Source organism: Alexandromys fortis, unplaced genomic scaffold, assembly GCF_014885135.2.
Source record: "Alexandromys fortis isolate MF-2015 unplaced genomic scaffold, M_Fortis_MF-2015_v1.1 scaffold_75, whole genome shotgun sequence".
Lineage (NCBI taxonomy): Eukaryota > Metazoa > Chordata > Mammalia > Rodentia > Cricetidae > Alexandromys > Alexandromys fortis.
The window spans coordinates 1109346-1134470 of record NW_026067956.1 but is presented as its reverse complement, the minus strand read 5'-3'; the positions used below and the strand labels follow the sequence as shown (position 1 = coordinate 1134470).

The window sequence follows — 25125 nt, the reverse complement described above, 5'->3', positions numbered from 1 at the left end:
TGACTGTGACCTCTACTTATGCACCACATCTCTCTCTCTCTCTCTCTCTCACACACACACACACACACACTCCACAGATACTGTAATAAAAAGTCCCTAGTAATATGACTTCAGGTTTATAGATGCAAACAGAAATCTTCGGTTATAATCCCGAGATGCTTCCCCAGCACTTGGGAGGGCAGCATGGAAACTCCTTATCTGCCGGTCCTAAAAGCTATTTAAAAGTCTGTAGGAGAATATGGAGCTAGTTCTAATTCACACTGAGAGAAAAGTGGCCTTTACCAGTGTCCCTCATAAATAATCTCTTTTTTTAAAAATATTTTTATTTATTTATTATGTATACAATATTCTTTCTGCGTGTATGCCTGCAGGCCAGAAGAGGGCACCAGACCTCACTACAGATGGTTGTGAGCCACCATGTGGTTGCTGGGAATTGAACTCAGGGCCTTTGGAAGAGCAGGCAATGCTCTTACCCTCTGAGCCATCTCTCCAGCCCCAAATAATCTCCTTTGATTGAAAGCCAATTTAATTATTCCATCCAGAGGCTATTGCCGCACTTTGGGACACCTAGTGGTGAACCCCGGCAGTGCAGCTGCTTTAACATGCACAAAGAAGACCCAGAGCAGGGATGCTAAATTCTTAAGAAGTCCAAGAAGTTGAGTCAACAGATTCAGGAAAGTAGCTGAAGGGGGTGGGGGAGACAAGGCTGCTGTTACCTCTTGGGCCTGTGATCATGAGTCCATGATCAGTTGCTTTGGATGCTTCTCGAGTTCTGCCCTGAATATTTACTATTTTAAACTCTGTGAGTCGCGATGGGAATCTCTCAGTTTCCAGGAAGAGCAAGTGATGAGAGTTTTAAGATTGGGCAGGGGTACCTGGGGAGGAGGGGCTCTTTATCCAGAATCCCATTTGGGCAAGCGTCTCCTAGAAGTAAAGAGAACCTTGTCTGGAAACATGGAACCTTGGAGTTGGCCCAGCCTTCAGATCTGTCCTGATTCCTTAGGGTGTGGCAATGTGTCTTTAGGCCTAGGGTCAGGAGACTCTGAATGTCTGGATAGGAGCTGGGCTGCTGGGAGCATAAGTGTTTTGTTTTTGGTGTTTTTTTTCTATCTTTCTTGCTGCTCCCATGTATTAGACTTTCAGCTCATCTTATGCGATCAATTGTCCAGCTTGAGTCTGAAGCAGCCTACAGACCCATCAATCAAAAAAGTAAAAAAATAAATAAATAAATTGAGGCTTGGGGTTTCTCTCAGTGGTGACCCATGTGGCCATGGCAGAAAATGTCCACCAGGCAGAACAGTTATAGCACCAAAAATTGCCATAGCATTTGCACCTCCCCCATCTTGTAGCTCAGGAAGAAATTTCTTTAATAATTAAAATTTTAGTAATATTTTTATTTTCACCATTTACTTGCTCCCTTCTTCTCTCTGTTCCTGGGGACAAGCCCCCTGAGTGTCCTTTCACCTCTCTCTGGCTAGTTTCCCGTGCAGCCTGCGGTGACCCGTGGAAGGAGAGCGGTGACGTGTCAGACAGCGGCAGCAGCACTACCAGCGGGCACTGGAGCGGGAGCAGTGGCGTCTCCACCCCCTCACCTCCCCACCCTCAGGCCAGCCCCAAGTACCTAGGTGATGCCTTTGGGTCTCCCCAAACCGATCATGGCTTTGAGACGGATTCTGACCCGTTCCTGTTGGATGAACCAGCCCCACGCAAGAGGAAGGTAGGTGACCGGTGAGCACGTGGGGACAGCCATCCCCAGGGAAGCAGGGACTCCATGGGTCCCGGGTGCTTCTAGTTTTCCTTTGTGGCACCTGTTGGTGAAATCCCTAGACTGAGGCTGCTTCCTTTTCCTTTTTTGGGGGTGTGTATGTTTGTGGGTGTGCATGCACCTGGAGGCCAAAGATCAACCTCAGGTATTGTCTTGAGGTGTCATTCACCTCTCCCACCTCATGCCTTCTTAGTGTTTGAGATAGGCTCTCACTGCTCTGAAGCTCACCAGTAGGCTAGGATCTACTGTGTCTGCCACTCATTGAGATCACAAGTGTATGCTACTATGTGTGTGTGTATACACATGTACACACATATATACATACACACACACACATTAATGTGGCCACCAGGTACTCTCAGGTTCTCTTGGGCATGTTTTTATGCTCTCTGGGAGCCCCCTACCTGGAGGTTTTTCTTTTGGGCCTGGCGAAGGATGGCAGCCAGCTGAAGTCCTCATCAGGTGACGAGAGAGGCCAGGGAGAGGATGCGCACACCCTGGTTACTAAGACTTCTTTCTCCCTCCCCTAGAACTCCGTGAAGGTGATGTACAAGTGCCTGTGGCCCAGCTGTGGCAAAGTTCTGCGCTCCATCGTGGGCATCAAACGGCACGTGAAAGCCCTCCACCTGGGGTAGGTCCCGAGCTCAGTGCCTCTTGCCTAAGGTGCTTGTTAGGTGTGCCTCTACCCTGCTAACTCCACAGGACTCGCAGCCCAGAGGCTTCTAGTGAATTGACTTGCTACAGGCACTTCCCGGTCCCCCTCCCTGACCACTGAATGTATGATGCCTTCGCTGGGCAGGGAGACTCTTTATATCGTGGTCAGTGTTGGTGCTGTTGCCAGAGAGTTAGCTCTGTGTGTCTTGTGGTGGTATCTTCCTACCTGGTGTAGGAAGCTAGATGTTTCAATTCTGGGTAGAAATAGAACTGTTTGGTTTAGTCACTGGTGAGATTCTGTGGCTTAGGCTTAGTGGCCAAGTTTTACTTCTGCTTCTGTAGATGGAAGTTAGGTCTATATCAGCGCCGAGACACCAACGTGAGGGCCTCATCTCTGAACAGAACCCTCAGGGCAGCTCCTCTGGCATTCACTGCCTCACAGGATGTGAGAGCATGCTATAGATGGGCCCCAAGAGGGCTCATAATAAGACTAGGTCTGTGTTCATACATGTTCACTGTTGTGTGAGCCCTCATGCTGGGAAGAACAGCTTTCATGGGTTGGCAGTTCTAACCTTTTATGATAGCCTCTGAGCGCAGGGCTCCTGAGTATTTTCCTGGGTACCCTCCCCAACTTCCTGGGTGGGCACAAGTGGTCACTTCCTCCTTGTACCTTTCTCTTCTCTGGCTTCAAACTAAGGCAGTGTGTTCTTAACAATGGTCGAATGTCTGTTCCACACAGGGACACTGTGGACTCTGATCAGTTCAATCGGGAGGAAGACTTTTACTATACAGAGATGCAGATGAAGGAAGAATCTGCTCTGGCTTTGGCTGCCCCCCCTGCCCCTGGGACACCCATCGGCGAGCCAGCCCCCACCTCCCGTGTGACCAGCCCGTCCCTTGCTGCTCTTTCATTGCCTCCACCCAAAGTCCAGTCCTCTGGCTCTGAACACCCTGGCCTGGAGTCTCCCCTGCCTTCAGTTGCACTCAGCAAGTCAGCTCCTGGCTCTTTCTGGCACATTCAGGCTGACCATGCATACCAGGTTTGGAACAGGCGTATGCGGTGGGGGGGGCTTAGCCTGGGATCTCAGTGGTCACTGGCTGTCGGAGCGCAGGCCTCTGCACACCTTATTAAGACTGAGCCTTTTGGCTGAGTTGTTAATCTTACTTCCACAGAGAAGGAAAAGAAAGGCTGGGATATAGGCCAGTTGGTAAAGTTGCTTACTGAGCATGCGCAGGGCCCTGGGTTGCTCTGAGCATAAACCTAGTGTAAGGCACACAGCACACACTAGCCCTCAGGGTGGAGACAGGAGGAATAGTTCAGGGTCATCCTTTCCTACTTGGGGAGTTTAGAGCCAGCTTGGGCTACATGCAAACTTTGTCTCAAAATCAGCAGCAGCAAACACTCAGAGATACTCAGTGCAAAGAGCAGTGCATGTCAGGATGTGAACCGAGAGCTGTCACTTCCAAGGCCGCCTAGAAGAGTAGGCAGGGTCACGCAGGGCTTCCCAGGCAGCTGCTTAGCTCATTGAATGGTGCTGCTCTGAGCACCTACTGGATGTCAACACTGGGTTAGGTAAGCCTTCCAGTTAGACTGGGCCATGACCTCATGACGTACATGGTGGAGTGGGGTTGGCTGGGACTAATTATAAGTTGTCAAAGTGCCATTTCCTCGAGACACGGAAAGGCACGGCATAGTCCCAAAGGAGAAAACTCCATCATTCTCATGGGCCTGGAGAGAAGTTGTCGTGTGGAGGATGACAGTGTCATTTAGAATGACCTTCACCATGCAAGCAAGGCTCCTATTCCCGTATGCTGGTTTAGTTTATAATTTGACTTGAGCAGACCTGACCAGTGTGCAAGTTAGTAAATAAAAAATAGTGCTTCCAGCCAGGTGTGGTTGTCATACTTCTAATGCTGGCACCTGGGAGGTCAAGGTCAGCTTGGGCTACATAGTAAGGGCAAAAATACCACAACAACAAAACAAATCAAAATAAAACAAAACCCCTAAACCAATGATACTTTCAGTGAGAAAAAGTACAAAATAAGCAGGCTATCCTCATTAGAATTCGTGGTCCAGAGATAGACCTAAATCAGACATCCCTGCCTGTACCTGAGGAGTTGCCTGGCAGTTCTCTGTCCTTTCTCGGAAATACTGCTCAGACTTAGAGGGCTTTGGAAGTTTTGCCTGAAGCACTTTCTCCGTAGGTGACCCAGCCACTGACCACCACCCTGTAAGGACTAAATCGTGGGGTTGGCATGTCAGCAGCCCCGAAGGGAGGGCGACAGAGTAAGATCAGCGCCTCTCAGGAAGAAGGAGGCTGTGCTGATGGTGGATTAGATGGCTTTGAGGCTGCTCGTGGGAAAACCTATCTAGCCGTCTTGGTGTTTTCCAGGCTCTTGCCTGGGCAGAGCTCCTCCTTCGGTTGCTAATGGGAAGTTGAGTTGGAGCACAGACTAACACACTCCTGTCTCTGCAGGCTCTGCCGTCCTTCCAGATCCCCGTCTCTCCCCACATCTACACCAGCATTAGCTGGGCTGCTGCCCCTACCACCACCTCCCCGCTCTCTCCGGTGAGTGTGCGCTTCCATACCTCCAAAGCTCTTGCATACACCCCCAGGGCTGGAGGACACAGCGCATGACTGATGCTGCCTGTCTCTGTCCCTATACTTCATAAAGATCACCGTGTAGCCTCCTCTATCTGGCTACAACTCCTCTCAGTAGCTAGGAGGGGTCTTCACGGGGAGTCAGGGTGGAGTAGTTCCTTCCTTAGAAATGTACTGGACAAGGGTAAGCTCACTCCCTTGCTCTGTGAATGTCTGAGTGCTTGTTAGAGTTCTGATGCCTAGATGAAAGGAAGGGAGAACAAGAAGGAAGACCACTCGGAGGCTGGGTGGGCTGCACCAGAAGTCTCAGACCACTATGAACTTGTACCCATGACTCTGGACTGAAATAGATTGGAAGTCATTAGAACCACATATGGGTGACTCTAGTTTCAAGTGTCTGCCACAGAGAAGTATCACACTTGGCAGAACCTAGTTGACAGAAGGTGTCACTAAGGCAGTTCAATGTTTCCATTTACACCTTGTATGGTAACTCCCTCTAATTCCCCTAAAATTTTAAGGGTGACTCCTGTCTCTGGCCCTGACCTTCTTGGGGAGGCTGCATGGTCCCCTGTACCAGCACCTGTTGTGGGGCTCAGGGAGGCATGCATGTCACAGCCCAGGGAGTTTCATTGTAGTCCTGAGGGAGTCTCATGTTCACAGCTGTGCTTATTCCCCCTCATACCCAGGTCCGCAGTCGGTCACTCAGCTTCAGCGAGCCCCAGCAGCCGCCGCCCACAGTGAAGTCTCACCTGATTGTCACCTCCCCACCCCGGGCTCAGAGCAGCTCCAGGTGAGCCATTTCATCCTTAGCCTTGGGGTTTCTGCCCCCTGTCAGCACTGGGGATAAATCGACCCAACTTTAGTCTCCAGGGTTTGTCCTCAGACAGAGGCCACACTGGTGGAACTGGCTCCTCTCCCCTGAGTCTCTGACTGGGTCCACCAACTTGTGCCAGAAGCCACCCCTCCTAGCTCCTGCGTGCTTGCCTGCTTATGCGTGGCCATCGACTGGGTCTAACCTCCATTGCCTGACGCCACCCTCATTTCATTCCTGTCAGGAAAGCCCGCGGAGAAGCCAAGAAGTGCCGTAAGGTGTACGGCATAGAGCACCGGGACCAGTGGTGCACAGCCTGCCGGTGGAAGAAGGCCTGCCAGCGCTTCCTGGACTGAGCCTGCCTCTCCCAGCCCCACTCCTTACCCTGCCTGGCAACCAGGAGGTCTCCAGGCCTGCAGCCATCAGCAGAACACAGAGAGATGTGGAGTGGATGTGGGCCGCTGGGACTCCTTTGGCTAAGATTTAACACTTAAAAACACTTTCTCCCCCTTGTGGGAATGTTTTATTTAAAAAAAAAACAAAAAAACAAAAAAAAAAGAAAAACAAAAAAAAAAAAGAAAAGAAAAGAAAATATTTTTTTCCCCCTAAAATAGGAGAGAGCCAAAATTGACCAAGGGTATTCTGCAGCGAACCAGAGACCAAAGAATTATCCACCCCCACCCCCCGCCCTCTTGGGGACTAGTTTGTGTGCATCAAAAGTAGGCCAAGATGCCTTGCCCATTTTTGTGCTGAGCTGGTGAAACCTTTGCTCCTTTAATTGTTCCAGAATGGACTGTGAGCAAAATTAATTTCCTTCTTAGAAAAAAGAAAAGCCCTCTCTGGCAGGTGGATGACCCAGGGAGCAGTAGCAGGGCTCCGAGAAAAGCAGGCGGCTGGCTGTACTTGGCGAGATGCAGGGTTACTTCTGTGGGAGCAGCCTCTGGGGACGGAAGAGGGACACCCTTTTACCGTGTCAACTTTTGGATCTGGCTCCCCTCAGATGTTGGGTTGCTTGTAAGTAAACATGTGGCTTCTTCTCAAACACTGAACCAAAAGGCTAATACAAATTAAGTTTGAGAATGTGGCCTTGAAACACTACCCGTGAGTATCCTTCCAGCTCTGAGAGGAAGTGTGGAGGGTCTCCACAGAAACTGCTCCCTCTGAGTGAAGTCCTTCCTGAGGCCTCTTCCCTCCAGTGCCACAGAGGCTTTAGAATGTCTGGTCCTGTCTGCGGTGGGGGTCTTTGATGTTGAAGCCTTCTTTCCTGAGTGGGCTATGGGAGATCCTAGCAGACTCTGCCTGCGCCTGCTGAACATTGCTTCCCAGACCCAGCCCAGGGAGTCATGGGCTCAGGGAGTTCCACCAGGCCACCTCTCCAAGGGCTGGGCAGTTGTTACGGAGACCATCCTCCTGACCACTGAGGGTCCACTGGTGACATTAATTACATGGGAAACACATGTCTGCTTTTCAGTCTGAGACACACTAAGTACACTTAAGAACCTAAGAGACTGTGTATGTGATGTGAAGGCTGTAGTGGTAGCCTGGGCTGCTGACGGAGGGAAGAGACACCAGTGTCTTTGGTAGGGATTTGTTTTTATAACAAACCTAACCCGCCAGAGGCTGCCCTGGGTTCTTCTGCCCCTTCAACCTTATGGATAATTAAAAGCTGGCAGCAGAAGTCTCTTTTCTCTCCTTACTTCCCATGATGCTCAGCTTCCAATCTTACTGGAGAGGGGAGGGGACTATAGAGACAGATAGACCTCACCAGGAAACTCTCCTCTCCCCTTCTTAATCCCAGTGTGGACTAAGCCTCCACTTCAGCAGAGGCATTGTAATCCCCCAGCCTCGGTTTGGAGTGTGCAGATGTAACTGACCATAATAATTTTCTCCATTCGAATCAGGCTTCCTATGCCATTGGCTTGCCAGGCAGAGAAGGAAGAGGATAAAGAAAAAGAAAAAAGAAATAGATGGGATGGCTTAGAAACTGAGAGAGTTTTGATTTTGTTCAGTTCTGTTTTATTCTGTTTCTGTGCAGCCTTCCACTGTTGGCAATCGTTCTCTCTCTTCTGGCGGTGGTGGCCTCCCGCCCACTGTTGTCTCGCCCCCTCCTCCCCCGTGCTCCTTCATCTTGATGCTTTCATGTTGGTTCCTGTCACATGGTCTGGCTTTGGGTTTGGAGGGCAAGGGTGGCTTGTGAGCACACCCAGCCGTCAGGCCCACTTCCTTCATCTCTAGCTCCCTGCCTCCCAGCCCCCTGGGTTTGGAACCTGACTGGGTGAAGGTGCCACAGGTGTGCTTCTGAAACCAACAGGCCCTAGTTTGCAAGTAGTTGTCCTGGAAACTGTCTAGCCGTGTTTCCGTTGTTCGGAGCGCTCTCAGAGTTCCTTTCAGACTTGGTGCCATGTTGGGAGCAGCCTCAAATGAGTCTGCATCATTCCCAACTCCGTTCTGCAAGTCCAGGGTTACTGTCTGTGGCCAGCCGAAGTCTCAGGTACAGAGCCAAAGGGCTCTCCGGTAACATAAGGCTTGGATCGATGATAAGGCTTTTAACCTGGCCCTGGAAGCAGTTTTTGTCTCTTCAGACAGTGCTGCGAGCAATGGCTGCCTTGTCACAGTGAGTGTATAGCTCGACGCCTTAGAGTACCCTGTGAAATTGGATATGGAAACGGATTTGGTGGAAGAAATCTGTTTTGTTACTTTCTGGTCACCCCAGGTTCTGACTTTAGCAGGGGCAAAAAAATAAATAAAAAATAAAAGTAAAAAAAAAAAAGATTAAAGCAAAACAAGAAGGGAAAAGAATCCCATCTGTGAATTTGTCTTATCGGCGCTTCTTCCCCTCCCCCACCCCAGCCCCGCTGTCTTCCAAGTATTATTTTTACTGTTAAGATTTTTTTTTAAATGTGAAATGAAATGTAATGTTTTTACAGCAATGATATGAAATATATTTTATAAGGAATAAAATGGTACATTGTCTGAGTTAGCGTGTGCCTGCACTGAGTTCTTTCCTGTTCCTACAATAAGTTGCACATGGTATCACGTGACACTAGGCATCGAGACCCATTCACTTATAATTTCAGTCGCTTGGTAGTGCAGCTCAGTGGAGGAGCACATGTGTGGCTCTAGGTTCAAAGTCCTAAAACAAATTCAAGCAGGGCCATATTTACCAGGGAGCAGACCGAGCGCTGATGGCAGTGGTGCTCAGCCTTTCTAATGCTGCGATCCTTTAATACCATCCTCCGTGTTCTGGGACCCCCAGCCATAAAATTATTTTCATTGATACTTCATAACTGCACTTTTGCTGCTGTTATGAATTGTAAGTATCTGATATGCAGGCTATCTGATATGCGACCTCCAAAGGGGTCGTGACCCTTTGAGAACAGCTGCTTTAACAGATGAGGCAGGGAGGTTGATATCTTGCCAAGGGTACAGACTGGGATAGGGTGGGTGTTGAGCGAGCGGCGGGCTACGTTCCTGGCACCCGGCCGCCCTCATGGCTTAGTTATGCCCCGAAATAATTACACGGAAACTGTATTCTTTTAAATACTGCCTGGCCCGTTATCTGTAGCCTCTTATTGGCTAGCTCTTACATATTAATCTAACCCATTTCTAATAATCTGTGTAGCCCACGAGCTGGCTTACCAGGAAAGATCTTAACCTGCATCTGTCTGGAATGGGAGAATCATGGCGACTCCTGACTCAGCTTCTTTCTCCCAGCATTCTCTTCTGTTTATTCCACCCACCTATGTTCTAACCAATAAAATGGGCCAAGGCAGTTTCTTTATTATAATTAACCAATGTCCTTCCTCCATCAGGTGGGCATTGGTATTGTAATCTGGGCAGTGAATGTTTTCTATGACTTATGTTCATTTTCGAAAGAGGACATATTATGGGCATATTTTTATGCCTGATGGAGACTGGGTTGGGAACTTGGGAGAAAGTGACATTCTATATATCCATCAGCTTTTCATAGCTATAATAAAATACCTGAGGTGGGCTAACTTTGAAAGCAAGAGGTTTAGAGGCTGAAAAACCAAACACTATGGTGCAGGGTCTTGCACTGAACACATCACCTCCCGGAACAGGTGGCAATATTGGGAACTCATACCAAGGGAGGGATCACAGTGTGAACATAGGAAGCTAGAGAGGCTGGGGTCCCTTCCTCAGGCACGACCTCCCACTGCCACCCCAAACATTATGCCTCCAGCACATCAAGGCACATGAAGGTTGGGGACCTCTGCAGACATGTCAAACCATAGCACGGTGTCTACAGAAGGGGTTCTCTGTGTAGTCTCTGCAGGGCATTGACTTTCACAGGTTGTGGACAGATGCTAGCTAAGTTGGCTTCTGTTGGCAGGGTCCTAGAAGCAGAAAGGACCCCTTCCCCTCCCCCCCCACATAGACATTGGCTTATTCAATTTTAATCATTCCAAGAGCCTGTCAAGCCAGGCCACAGGAAGTTGTGGGAGATGTGTTTAAGTGTTCTAAGGACATTTGGAGTATGAAGGGGGTTGTGCTGCCCTTGTAAGAGCTATCTGGTTCCCCTCCCCTCCCCGGTATTTTCTATGCAGTTCAGCATGGCCTCCCCTTGCCTCTTGAGAGCTGAGATTACAGGTGTGCACCACCCTGCTCAGCTCTTAGATTTTAAGGGGGTGGCTGGAGTGTGGGAAGGAGATCTGGTATCTTTTATTTTATTTTTGCATTAAGCTGGCATCCTGTTCAGGAAAGGCAGGAGCTGGAGTGTGTGCCTGTTGGAAGAGAGAGCCAGAGGAGTGGAGAGCTGCTTCTGTGCCTGGCAGCCATCTCCGGGGCTGGGGTCTCAGCATTGCTGGACAGTGAAGTCCCCTTAATCTTTTGCTTTTTGACCTCAGGAAATGTGAGCAGAGTAAATTAGGCATTGTTCATAATTTACCCATTCTGTGGTGCAATTGTCCACTGGTATCTACACAGTACAATAAAACAACTGTGTGCATGATATTTATGTTATAGTAGAGAGCATAGAAATAATTTTGATACACAGAAGCTTGTATGTAGGTTATATACAAATGTGCTATTTTGCGCAATGGATGATTTTGCTACTCACAGGGGGTCCTGGAACTAGTGCCTCGAGGTTATAGACAAACAGTTGTATTCTGTCCTTCCAGCAGGGGCAAATGGACCATGAAAGCTGACTACTACATAGATATTGAACTGGTCAGTTCCTCCAATTGGGTTCTCCAACGTGTTTCCCGGCTGGACTTCGATAGTCACACACCTTACCACACTTAGTGTTACATGGAGAAAAAAGCACAACCCGCTGGTGCCAAACCACCAGGCTCTGCATCACCTGGGAGCTGTTAAAAATATAAGTTCCTGCTGGGCCCAGAGCTGGAAGTAGGGTCCAGGAGCAGCCGGATGGACGCAAAGGTTGAGAATGGCTGTCTCCCTCTCCATCACCTACCCGCTCACGCGTTCACACAGCCCTTTGCATCTGACTTCACAGTGCCCTTGCCTGTTGCCCTCGGCGTGGTCGTTTCCCAGTGGTCATGTCCCAGTGTCACCTTGCGCCAACTTTATGGTCCCCACAGCTGTCTAAGAGTTTCCAGCCCCGGAGTTGCCCACCTGGCTCTCACGGTGTGGTGTGTGTTTGCACTGTGCCGCCTCGCCTCGTTTAAAGACAGCCAATGGGTTTATTAACCATTTGCTCAGTAGAAGTTTAATGGAGAGAGTTGTTTCAAACGATCGGTCAAAAAGAACAGATCTTTTACAAACAGGTTATGGCAGTGGCAACGCAAGACCCCGGGGTCTGATTTCACATTCCTCTCCCCTGGCCCTAGAAGAGGGCGGAAGGTGAGGGAGAAGAAGGGGCCGTGGAAATGTTAGCTGGAGGAGTTACAAAAATACACTCTGATGTAGCAACAGGGTTGTGGTGAAACATGCCATGGGGAGGGGGCAACAACTGGGCAGGGGGTCGCTGTGGGTACTCAATGCCTCAGGGAAGAAGGAATCCTGACTCCCGGCCGGCACTTCTGAGTGTGGACACATGCTGTTCGGGGGGTCACCTGGATGCCTGGGGAGACAGAAAGGAACAAAATGTCAAATCCAATAGGTCCACTAAGCCATCCATCCTGTTTGCCCAAGTGACTAAAGCAACCCAAAGTGGGCCACCACAGCAAGTGAAAAAATTCCAAAGTGACCAGAAGGGGTCCTTACTCAATGCCCTCCACTTACCTGTCACTTTTGCCTACTGCTGACAGGAGGGATGCGTTGGATAGAAAGGGAGGCTGATGGGCAGTGACTTAAAAGGCCCAGTGACAAGTCTTTTCCCAGCACCACTCATCCCCTCTCCGGTTCTCAGCATCTATGTGAAACACAGCGTCCTCAAAGTTCTCTTATGTGACACAGGCTCTCTAGGCTAGATGTGCAGAATACGGATGGGGTCATGAATGTGCTACTGATGTCTAGAGGGTCAAGGCCGGACACAGCAGCAAGCATTGGAAGGATAGGTCAGAGCGGGAGAGGCAGTCCCCAAGACCTGCTGTGTTCTTCTTCCTGTGTTGTCCAGGGCAGGGTCTGCACTGCAGTGCCCCGTCTTCCTAGGTTGTCATTACGCTTTGGACAGGTTGGGTGGCCCCCTCTCCCGACTCCAATCTTCTGAGCATAGATTGGCGTTGGCATCTTCAACGCTAGGAAGAACTACAGCAATGGAAACTGGCTGGAGTGGAAGGATTTCTGTCATGCACGCGGCAAGTTGGGCTGTGTGTGTGTAGATAAGCCCAAGGTCTCAGTTGGCTACGACTGGCACATTAACACACACCCACTCTGGAACTCACCACCGTGCCCACACAGATGAGAGAGGGAGAGAGCTGGTGACAGGGCAGCAGGACGGCCATTAATAATATCCAAATGAGCTGGTTAATGTTCCCATCAAGAACTTTGCGTGTTGCGCAAAGTAGCAGACGGAAACCGGTTATTAGCCCTGCTACAGCACCTCTCAGCTGGAAGTATAATAGAAAATCAGAAAAGTCCATTGACTGGCTCAAATAGTTTTTTCTTCTTTCAAATAAATTGATTCTTGCTAATGGGACTGATCTTAAACTGTCTTTAGGTAAAGAATATTGTTGTGGTTTAGAATTACATATGGGCTTTGGTGTCCCTTAGGAGCCCCTGTAGAGAATGCCATTAAGACTTAGAAAAAAATCGTGCTACTTCTGGAAGATTTACTACTGGATACCAGACAGGTCTGACTTAGAAAGAAATCTGGTGCTTGTCAAGGACGGAGTGCAAGTTCACTCAGGATCTTTGGAGATGAACCATTCTGTGAAGACAAATTCAGCGGCCTTCTCCCACAACCTAAAAAAAAATGTGACCATCTTTGGGTATAAATTTGCTGCAAACAAGGGACCTAGCAGCTTGGGCCCTGGGGGCTGACCCTGTGCCAGAGTGTGGGCACCAAAGACTAGCATTGGATAACTCTATCCTGAAAGAGGACCATGAACGACATGATTATGTTGGGTGTGTGGGAGGAGAAAAGAGAGGATGCATGTGTTTTTCTCTTCTGCATCAGAGACGGGAATTAGCTTCTGTTGGGACAGGATCATATGGTCAGCTAACTCGCGCTTTGCATGGGGCTGTGTTTCCAAGCTGTCTCAGGAGATGGGTGGGGCTCTGCTCAGGGTCACACTGGCATGTATGGACAGGGGGAGGGAGCACAGACGACAGTTGGACTCTCTCTTAAATCTACTGTGCTGATTCCTAATGTCATTCCCTAGTTATGCACTGGTGATGGCGGGAGAGAGCTGGATTTGGAATCAGCCGGCAGTCACTGGGCTTTTGCTGTGTGTTCTCCGAGGCTTTATATGACTGTGTAAGTGTGGACCAGAGGGTGGGAAGGGAGCAAAGGAAGAGAACACAAGAGGCATCCTGGGACGAGTCCAAAAAACTGAAGAAAAGAAGACTCATTATTCCTTAGTCCTTATTCTAACACCTACTAGCTCCATTGGACCAAATTCTGCAGTCCTGGTTCAGCAAGGATGCCATTAATGAAAAAAACAACAAAACCACAATACTGGTCCTTCCTTGGCAAAGTGCAGGATGGCCAAATTGTTAGTGGAAGTAATAAGAGCAAAAAACATGACTCTGGGGCCCAAAAAGGTCTTTGGCAGGGGGAAATGGGAAATATTAATGGTTTCCATGGAGTTTAGCCACCTTGAGATGCAGGGTGAGATGGATAAGCTCTCTTTGAAGTAGAGTGGTAATCAGCCTTTTTGCAAATGGCTAAGAGGAGGGCTGGCTATTGGGTATGTTTTTTTGCAGATAAAGTCTCCGAGGAAAGGTGAGCTGAATGGTTGCTATGGTAACTGACGGTTAGAATTGGTCCACTTAACTGTCCCCATAGTAACTAAGCTCCTGGAGAGCTATAAAGGAATTAGTTATCTTAACATACTACTATTATCCCCATGGTAACCAGTGTCTGAATGGGAGTGGTCAGCCTCAAGGAGAATGGTGGGAAAAATCTTTCTCCCTGGAGAAATGGGTAGGAGGCAGAGATGTGAATTTCTTCACCAATCCAGCCTCTGAAGAGCTGGAGTTCTTGAGATGTGTGTAGGGAAAAGAGAGAGGGATTGGGTGGTGTGTGTGTGTGTGTGTGTGTGTGTGTGTTTGGGGCTGGCTAATGTGTTTTTAGGCCTGGGACAGTTGGGTATATGAGGTCACTTCTTGCCCCCTGCTAATTGGTGCCCAACTCACTCATGGGTTGCAGTGGCCGGTGCAGCTGGGAGGGGCTCCTTCTGGCTACACATTACCATTCTGGTGCAGAGTGCGCCGGCGCTGACTTGATTGCATGCTCAGGACCAGGTACTGCCTCATAAACTCACTGAACCGCTTCTGGTTGGCCAACTTCCGGGCCGACTTCCGGGCCCCAGTGAAGCCCCCAAACCTCTTCTGCAACTGCTTCTGTTCCACCTCGTCGGCATCATCAGTGCCAGGTTCCGTATCTGCCGCTTGCACCAAGCTCCTGACCCGGGGCATTCGCTTCAGATGCTGCATCTCCGAAGCTTTTGGCTGGTAAAGAGCAGCGGTCACGAGCTCTGGGTCAGCAGGGTTGAGCTGCCCAGGGTCACTGGCCATGACTTTGGCACATGCAGTCCAGAGAGGACGGAGTAAGACCTTTCCTTCACACTGGAGGATGCATGCCTGCAAAAACACAGGCAGGAGGGAGAGAAAAGGGGATAGAGCCAGGGATGAGCTAGGATCATCTATAGCTGTTCCGAGTCACGTGCTTCTGAGTCACGTGCTTCTGAGTCACGTGCTTCTGAAGTGCTGGTTCTCAAGTGTTGTGCAGCAGTGTATGTATGTGTGTGGGTGCACATGTATGTATGCACGCGTGTGTAGAGGCCAGAGATCGATATTGATTATCTTCCTCTAGCGCTCTCCATTTGATTTTCAATATCATTTTCCTTTAAAATAATGATTAGTATATAATAATAAATTATTCATTAATAACAACAACAGCAATAATATTATGATTGTGTGTGAGTGTGGAGGTCAGGGGACACTATGTGGAGTCTCCTTCTACCTTTGTGTGGCTTCCAGGAATCAAATTCAGGTCACTGGGTTTGAATAGAAGCATATTTACCCCCTGAACCATCTCGCCGGCCCCTCCACTTTATTTTTTTAGCCCGGGTCTGTTATTGACCTGGGTGACCTGAGCCAGCTGATCTATAATGGAAGGTCAGCAAGTCCCAGCAATCCTCCTCTCTCTGCTTCTCTAGTGTTGGGATCACAGGTATGTGCTTCCATGCTCGGCTTTTCCATATGTTCTGGGAATCAAACACAGATCCTCAGGCCTGTCTAGCAAGTACTTTACTGATGTATTAGTCAGGGTTATTATTGCTGTGATGAAACGCCATCCCCAAAGCAACTTGAGGAAGGGATTTCTTTGGCTTACACTTCCATGATACAGTCCATCATAGAAGAAAGTCAGGACAGGAACTCTAGCAGGCCAGGAACCTGGAGGCAGGAGTGGATGCAGAGGCTATGGAGGGGTGCTGCTTATTGGCTTACTCCTCATGGCTTGCTTAGTCTGCTTTCTTATAGAACCCAGGGCCACCAGTCCAGGGAAGGCACCACAATAATCACCAGTTAAGAAATGCCCTACAGGCTTGCCTACAGCCCTATTTTATGAAGGCATTTTCTTTTCTTTTCTTTCTTTTTCCAAAAAGATTTTATTTATTATTATGTATACAGTATTCTGCCTACATGTGGGTGCTGGGAATTGAACTCAGGTCCTCTGGTAGAATAGCCAGTGCCCTTAACCTCTGAATCAGCTCTCCTGTCCTGTACTTTTATTTCTATTGTTGTGGTAAAATTTCCTGACAAAAAGCAACTTAGGGGTTTATGTCTTATTCCAGGTTGCAGTCCATCACTGCAGGGAAGTCACAACATGAGGAACTTGAGACAACAGGTCATATCACATCCACAGTCAAAAGCAAGAGACATGAGTGTTTGCAGGCTTATGTGCTTGCTTGTTCACTTGTGCTTAACCCTGCCTAGGGAATGGTGCCGCCTACAGAAGGCTAGGTCTTCTCACATCTGTTAAGGCAATCCCCCACAGACATGTTCACAGGCCAACCTGATACAGCCTATCCCTTATTGAGATCCTTGTGCTATGTGATTCCAGCTTATGTTAAATTGATAAAATTAATTATCACACCAGCTTAGTCTGCCCCTTTTGCTCGTCTTCTCTGGCTTTCTCTGGGCGTGGTTTGTTATTCTAAAGTTGAATTTTAGAAAAAATTATTTTTTGTGTGTATGCACATATGTGGGTGTGTGCCTCTGGAGGCCGGCAGAGGACCCCTGAAGCTGGAGTCACAGCCGTTTGTACACTGCTAGACGTGAGTGCTGGGACCCGAACTCAGGTCCTCTGGAAGAGTATGAAGCGCTCTTAACCCAGTGAGCCATCTCTCCAGCTCTGAGATTTTAAACTCTGGGTACATTTTGGCCTCTCTTCTCCCTACTATCCTCCTGTCTGTGCAGTATGTGCACCCGCCTCTTTTTCCATTCCTTCTACCACCGTGTCAGCGCTTATAGACGACAGAAGCCTCCCACCCATCTCCCCATCTCTCATTTTGCCACTCAAATTCATGCCACGGCCCTGGCAGGTCTAGGAGAATTATTCTAGTCACATCATACCCTGCCCACAACGGCCTGGTACCTTGTCTTGTCTTCACAACATCTCCAGAATCCTGACCAGGACACAGAAGTGATCGTACCATGTGGCCCAGCCTACCTGTACGCCACACTTCCAAGTCCTTCTCCTTCACAGTCCCCTGGGCACAGAGAGCTCCTCCCATACCTCATACACCCTCCCTGCCTTTGTCACCATCTGCTCTCCATTAGAATGATGCTTTTGCACTGACCTCATGGACCTGGACATGTTCTAATTCTGTCTCTTTATCTTATTATCTTTTTTGTTTGTTTGTTTTTTTGGGAAGAATTGCTCTGTCTTGCCTCTGTGTTCCCACCCAACTTTGCATTCCACCCAGGGGGATGTTTTAATGATAGATAGATATATCCATAATACTTTATGAAGCATTATCTAAAAAGTTAGGGGCACATCCTATTCATATTTGAGTCCTGGGTAAGTATCTGCTCTTTATAGTGACTAGTAGGCTTTCAATTAAATTCTTTTAAGTTCTGGACACATTTGGCTGTCATAACGTGTGTCTTTTTTAACGTGCATGTGTGTGTGTGTGTGGGAAGGCCAGAGAACAGTCTGGGTGTCATCCTCAGGAATGCTATTCAGTTCCTTCAAGGCAGGGTCTCTCACTGGCTTGGAGCTCACAATTAGGCTAGACTGGATGGTCACTGAATCCCAGGGTGGGGCTAGAAGCAGCTCAACCTTTGGATACCCTTAGTTCCTGTGCAGAGAAGGAACCCTCAATGCTCGCTGAATCGTCTGCGTCTTTGGTTTGCAGGCAGAAGAGACACGTCTAGAGGCCACTGGAGCTGAGCACTCCCGGCCTTCTAATTCCAGATGGTAATTGGAATTTTTGTCAGTGAGAAAATGAAAATTTGTGATCGAACCAGATGCCATGGTCTTTACCAAGCTTCAACACAGCGCCAGATGAATTAGATACTGACCACATCATCACAAGGATCGCTCTAGAAGGTCTGAGGCCAATCCGGGATGTCTAAATGTACAACCGCGTTTTTAGTGCCAGATGGGCATAGGAGCCTAACGCTGAAGACTCTGGTCCGGGGTCCTCATCAGCTGCTTCCCCGGGATGGGCTAGTGGCTTATTAAGTGAGCTGGATGCGTTTCCGCAGCCATGATGATGAAAGTGCTATATTAAGCCAGAGGAGCATCTGGAGTCCTAGACTGGCGCCAAATTGATTTGTAAAGCTGGGCTCCTGAAGAGACTGAGCGAAGGTCCATTTGGATGTCTGGATCAAAGGTGAGGGTACAGGCTGAGGGTGTAACCCAGCCACAGAGGTCAGGTCTACATCCTAGCCTCCCACTGCTTATCAAGCTAGGCCGATACACTAGTCCTTTGAGAGGAATGACGACAGCTACTTCGTGATTTGGTTTCTGTTTCAGGCTAAGCCATACTTAGGAGCTGTTTGTTCTAGGAGGTTTTGCCAAAACATTCAAATGGATGGCTAGGGATGTAACTCAGCCATGGCCACCTGCCTGGTCATTCAGAGTCGCAGTTTCAATCGTAACCACTGCAAAATTTAGAAAAATAAATTCAGAGGCTGGGAAGATGGTTCAGTGGTTAAGAGCACATACTGCTCTCATAGAGGACCCAACTTCAGGTACTAGCACTTATGGGTGGTTCACAGCCACCTGTAACTCCAGCTGCAGGGGATCTGATACCACTCTGGCTTCTATGGGCAACTGTGTGTATATACCCCCTCTCTCTATAATATATATATATACATATATATATATATATAATTGAATATGTGTGTGTTCAAAAGCAGACACTATGACACTATCCAGGGCAGCTGGTGAACACTATGGGAAAAATCCATTAGAAGAGCTCCTGTTGCAAATCACCCGCAAAGAATTTTCACTAGCTGCAGGTAGAGATGCCAGGAGGCAGCTTCTATTGCAACAGCTGTAGGAATTTTAGATGCATTTCCCTAAAACGTTTTCTGAGAGTGTATTGTTTTCGTCTTGGACTCTAAAATAACTCTGTGAATTTAGTTTCTTCTCTTGAACTGATGGAATAAGTACCACCGACAATTAGTTGAAGAACCAGAGGACACTGCCATGGGTGAGTCATTTGCTGACCGAAATTATAGTCTAACAAAAAGTCAACCATATTTGGGCCACCTACCAGGAGTAGAAATAGAAAAATTTCTGATGGAGCCAAGTGTCCTGAGGATCCTGGGAGCAAGTCAGGATTATGTAATGTGGTAGAGGGACTGGTAGGTGACCCTGGCTGAAACGTGTGTCTCCCCTCATCAAAGCAGACGTGGGCAAGATTGGCAGGCTCAGAAAACGAGACACAGTTGCTTATGCCTTTGGAATTTTGTTCTATTTAAAATGGGTTAAAAGGGAATAGGAACTAGAAAGAGAAAAACAAGCAAGCGACAGAATCCTTGGGGGGCCGTCAGGCACTGCAAAGCGTTTATCTCCAACTGTGAGGCTTTTACCAATCCATTTTCTGACTTGTTTCTAGGAAGTAAAGTGAGTATTGTCTGGACCCCAAAGACCTGAGATGCTAATGGAGAAAGGACAGAAGCACACTTTCAATTTTCCACCACCCGAGAAAGACCCAAATGCGAGACCTTACAGTGGCTGCCGGGATGTGCCCAGCAAGGAGCCTGCTGGTCTGAGAATCATACAATTTCCACAAGGCAGGGTGCCTGAGCCCTGATGTGGGCCACATACAGGGCCCCATGCTGGGGTACCTAGTTAGGTTAGCAAAGGAACTCATACCTTAGCCAAAGGGGGGGGGGTTAGAGGAATAGCACCAAGAGGCAGAATAAGTTCAACCCATGAGCATCAGCCCCGGGAAGAAGAATTTTATTTCATTTCCTCATGAAGTTCATGGTCAGATTGGTTAAAGAAACTGACAGTGTGGGAGTAGGTGGTTAAGTCTGCATGTATATTGAAAATAAAGGTCACTGTGGAGAGAACAAACCTGGTGGTTTTAATTTTCAGCCTTTGTACAGTGGCCACCCCTATCTGTGTGTGATACAGGCAGTTTGGGTGTTCGTGGGGCTGCACATGCAATCTACCCTGTAGGGCTCATTCTCGTGCCCAAACCAGAGTGCCAGGAACTCTGCAGCTGCTCTGTGTCTCCAAGCACCACCGTGTCTAGTGGAGTGGTAAGCTGGCCACTCCATCTCTGCAGCTCTTCCTGGCTGGTCCTGACCTTGGCCTCACCCTCCAGAACTTCCTGTCTCCTAGAAGCCTCTCTTTCCTTCTTCCCGTGTGCTGTTTAGCTTTATCTCTGATTCTCTTGTGTATTTTCAGATCCAAACTCCATTTTATCCTCACCTTTTCCCTTTGTGAGTGAACAGTGTGTTTGGTATGATGTGAAGCTTGGCTTTGGCCTTGAAGTGCAAGTGAGGTTTGGTGGGTTGGGGAAGGGAGAGGCAGGTGCAAGGTAGTAAGACAGCAAAGAAATTCAGGGTTCCCTGGGAGCTGTAAAGAGTGCCTTGGATCTGGGAGCCTGTGAGAGAGGGTCAGGGGCCCCTTTGACAGTTACCTGCAGCCCGAGAGAGAAAAAACAACAGAAGTAGTGACATCTCAGAAGAAGAGGGACAGAGGGGCAAGAAACATGCATCTTGCTATCCCTTTTGAGGGATTCGGCAGAGGAACAGAGGCCAGTACAAAAGGCTGGGAAAGAGTAGGTAGAAGGAAGAGACCCATAGGCCAGGTAAGAGAAGCAGGAGATGTCTCTTGAAGAATGAGATGCCCTCTGGGTAGACAGATGCCTAGAGGAAAGTAGGATGGATGAGCATCAGAAACACATTCCTGCCAGGGTTCATCTGGGCTGCCCTTCCTGATTGCTTGACTGTGCCTTCCTGCCCAGATGATAGGTGCGACCAGGCCTGCAAGAGTGTAGTGCTTGTCTATTGGGACTGTGGCCACGTTTCTTCCTGGAGCCTGGAGATAGCAAGGTGTGTTGGGTACCAGCGACACTGGATTTCGTGTCTGTCTCTTTGCTTTAAGGAACAGCAATTACTTGCTCGTTTCGTAAGCTGAGGGCTGGAAGCACGGCGCCTTGAAAGCAACTTTATTGACTTCAAGGGAAAAAAAGTAATTGAATTATTCTGCGTTTCATAGGAGAGAATCTCTATCTAAGCTGAAATTAAAAGAGTAAGAAAGCAGCTCATTTAATGAATAATAATTTAATGTTTTGTACTTCAAGCTGGAAATTTAAAACACAAGAGAGCATTTTGGATGCTCATTGTAAAATTATTTGCGGTATAAAAAATGGATGATACTATACATGTTCTTCAGACAGGGACTGGAGAGTAAGTTATATATTCATAGAAAGAAAGCCCTTGAAATAATGGTAATAACATGAGAATATTAATTCTGCGACACTACAGAAAGTAAGAAAAGTAAGATTCTCTCTGGTTTTTGGAGTATAATATAATATAAATATAATCTAACAGTAGATCTTTATTGTCAACTTGAGGGGTTGAGGATTGTATAAGAGACACAGTTGATGAGGTTGTTTCAAGAGAGATTCTACTGAGGCTGAGAACTCCACCATGAGTCTGGGTAGCACCACCCCAAGAGCTGGAGTCCGAGCCTGGATGAAGAAGACATGAGCTGAACCCCAGCCTTCATCTCTATGCTCCCCAACTCAAGTTCCTGCCTCCATGCTGTCTCCTGCCTGATGGACTGTGCTCTCAGACTGTCAGCCAACATAAACCCTTCCTTAAGTCTCAGTAATTTTTGTCATGGCAAAGAGAAAAGGGATTAATTCATGGGGTTGAAGAAGACTTTAATTTTCCTTCTATACATGTATTATGCATAACATTGGGTCAGGGGCATCATGTACAGATATTTATTGGAAGATAAAGATGGAGAACCATGGGAGTCTGGTGGTAGAGAGGGAGGACCATAGGGATCTGGTGGTAGAGGGGGGAATCACAAGGATCTGGTATTAGAGAGGGAAGATCACAGGGGCCTGGTGGTAGGGAGGATCACAGGGGTCTGGTGGTAGGGAGGATCACAGGGATCTGATGGTAAAGAGGGAGGACCACAGGGGTCATAGTCGGAAGATGCAGCTCAGCTCCACCCGTTTCCTCTTGGTCATACTACACTGCATAAGTCCTGTGACCTCTGGGGGAGACTTGAATGTCGCATTTAGCATTTGCTTTGGAGTCAAAGGGAGGAGAGATCAAGGAAGAGGGTGATTCTAGACATACCTTCAAGTCAAAGCTGCCAGGGTCTGGGCTGAGCTTCTCCTGGCAGGTGAGACAGTCCCTGGGACAGCTGCTGAACACGCTGGAGAGCAGGCTCAGCAGCAGAACGTCACTAAGCAGGATTTTCATGGTGCAGCAGTGGGAAGCAAGAGGCTGAAACACACAGAGGACACATGCCAGTTAGTATCGTCTGGGGAGAGGGTTAGTCCGCCCTGGGGAACCCATGACCTAGGGAGGCAAGCATCTTTCCTCAGCGAGGAGATTCCTCAGGCAGCTCTGAGATTCACCTGGCAAGGAATAGATTGTAGAGAGTGCTGGTGGCCTGGTCCTGCCATCCAGGACCGCTTTTATTCATATACTGTGTGTAGTCTGGATCCCTGGCGAGCACTTGTGACTCCTACCACTTGACTGGCCTCTGTCGTTCCAGGGAGAGTTGTGGGGTAGGAAACAGCTTTCCTGGAGGCCAGAGGTGTTGCTTCCTAGCTGTTTAATGTATTCCTTTAAATCAACCTCTTCAAACCTCAGCTTCCATGACCATAAAAGAGAAAGCATGGCCTATGTCTTACCATAGGCCTGCTAGGAAGATGAGAGGTGACCGGTAAGGGCCAAGGTTTTCAAGGAGCAGCTGAGCAGCTGAGTGTGGTGGCATACATCTCTCACCCCATTTCTTGTTAGGCAGAGGCAGGCAGATGCACTACTAAAATGCTTCCTCTCATCCTCTCTGGCCTGGTCACAAATGCTGTCCTTCAGTTCTCTTTCAGGGAGCTCTCCCATGCTCCCTGCCTGTCACCCGTCAGAGCTGAGCTCCTGCTACTGTCTGAGTGTTTGTGTCTTCTCAGAGACCGTATGTTGAATCCTACGATGGCAAATCTTGGCAGACAGCTTAAGCAGACTAAAAACAAAGAGAAGGAGGTGGCGGAAACAGCTCAGCGGGTAAAGTGCTTACTATGCAACTCAGCAAACATGGAGTGGGGTTGGTGGACCACCTGCAACACCAAGGCAGTGGGAGCTGGAGACGGCGGCGAGTCACCAGAACAGGGTGGGCAAATAAATGGTTGAATCCGTGGCCTCCAGGTCCAAGCGAGAGAAACTGCTTCTCCATATATAGTCTAGTTAATAATTAAGGACTATATCTGAAGTCAACCTTGGGGCTCCATACACACAATCAGCACCCCTCCACACTGTGCAAACACACCCACACACTACGCGCGCGCGCGCATACACACACACACACACACACACACACACACACACACACACACCACATCACGTAGAATGTTAGTAAATTACTCCTCTGGTTCCTGTGGGATTGGCATCTCTAGAAAGACTGAGATCTTGAGGATGCAGACATAATGAATAGGCTAACCCCTTGGTAAATGCATATGATGATGATATTATTGGGAGCTGGTGAAGGGTAGCAGGTGGGGTCTACTAGGAAGAAGTAGGTCCCATGCCCCCTGGTTTATACTGAAGACTAACTCATGGGCTGAGTTACTGCTAGATTCTTAGACTTTTCTTTGGTAGATAGCTATTATTGAATTAGCTGGACCACAACCTGTAAACCACTTTAATCAATCCCATATATATATATATATGAATATATATGTATATATTCGTCCTATCAGTTCTGTTCCTCTAGAAATGCTAATACAACCTCCTTAGATCAAACTTCTTGAATCAAAAAACTATCCCCTTGGACTATGTCATTTTGGGTTTAACCATCTTTACTTGGGATTGAATGGAAAGAGGAACAGGAAACTTGTTTTAACTGTTAACTTGACAGCTAGAGTCACCCCTGAAGAGAGTTCTAAAGTCAGGATCAGGCTGGCCCAGGAGCACGTCTGTGGGATTGCCTTGATTGTTAATTGATGTGGGAAGACCCAGGCCACTGTGGGCGGCACCATTCCCTGGGCAAGCATTCTTGATCAGTATAAGAGAGGAGAAAGTCAACCGAGAGCAAGCAAGTAAACAAGGGTGCATTTGTCCCCCTCTGCTCTACATGACTAGGTGACTGGCTGCTGCAAGCCCCTGTCTCTGTGGTGAAAGACTGCAACCTGGGGTTGTTAGCTACAGAAGTTGCTTTCAAAATATTTTCTTTTCATTTATGTGTATGTATGTATTTCTCTGTGCGTGAGCCACACAGATGGTGGTGCCTCCAGAGGCCAGAAAAGGGCAATGGAGTTCCTGGAGCTAGAATTACAGACAGTTGTGAGCTCTCTGATGTGGGTGCGAGAAGCAAAGAGTAGCAAGTGATCTTAATCACTGAGCTAACTCTCCAGCCCTCGAAATTTTTTGTGTCAGGGTATTTTGTCATCGCAACAGAAATGAAGGCTGAATGGAAACTTCTAGAAATATTGACTTTTTTGGGGGGGGGGTTCAAGACAGGGTTTCTCTGTAGCTTTGGAGCCTGTCCTAGAACTAGCTCTTGTAGACCAGGCTGGCCTCAAACTCACAGAGATCTGCCTGCCTCTGCCTCCCGAGTGCTGGGTTTAAAGGCGTGCGCCACTGCTGCCCGGAAATATTGACATTCTTTATTGGGGCCACAGGTGTGTGTGTGTGTGTGTGTGTGTGTGTGAACACAGAAATGAAGGTTGATTGGAAACTTTCCAGAAATATTGACATTCTTTATTGGTCTCTGTGTGTATATATCATATATACATACACACATATAATATATACATATATAAAATATACATATGTACACATGCACATACAGAAGTTAATGTTGAGTAGAAACTTTCTAGAAACACTGACATTCAAGGATTTCTCTGTGTAGCCCTGACTGTCCTGGAACTCGCTTTGTAGACCAGGCTAGCCTCAGACTCACAGAGATCCACCTGCCTCTGCCTTCCAAGTGCTAGAATTAAAGGTGTGCACTATCACTGCCCAGAAAGGGGTATATATATTTTCCAAAA

At 48.1% G+C, this 25125-nt stretch overlaps 2 protein-coding genes across 2 annotated transcripts in view; one reads left to right on the top strand and one right to left on the bottom strand.

Annotated features, from left to right (window-relative positions):
* Znf395 (zinc finger protein 395) overlaps window positions 1-8809 on the top strand; it is a 40035-nt gene extending 31226 nt beyond the window's left edge. The window contains exons 5-10 of the mRNA XM_050152198.1: window positions 1479-1717; window positions 2296-2396; window positions 3159-3459; window positions 4897-4989; window positions 5709-5812; window positions 6078-8809. Of these exons, the coding sequence (XP_050008155.1) occupies window positions 1479-1717; window positions 2296-2396; window positions 3159-3459; window positions 4897-4989; window positions 5709-5812; window positions 6078-6189 (950 nt within the window). The 3' untranslated portion in view covers window positions 6190-8809. The remainder of the gene's footprint in view (window positions 1-1478; window positions 1718-2295; window positions 2397-3158; window positions 3460-4896; window positions 4990-5708; window positions 5813-6077) is intronic.
* A 2984-nt stretch (window positions 8810-11793) lies between these two features.
* Window positions 11794-22339, bottom strand: Pnoc (prepronociceptin). The gene is made up of 3 exons (XM_050152113.1): window positions 22214-22339; window positions 14614-15004; window positions 11794-11879 (listed from the first exon to the last, which is right to left on the bottom strand). Exons 1-3 carry the CDS (start codon window positions 22337-22339, stop codon window positions 11794-11796), a joined length of 603 nt encoding a protein of 200 aa, XP_050008070.1.
* Between the last annotated feature and the right edge of the window lie 2786 nt (window positions 22340-25125).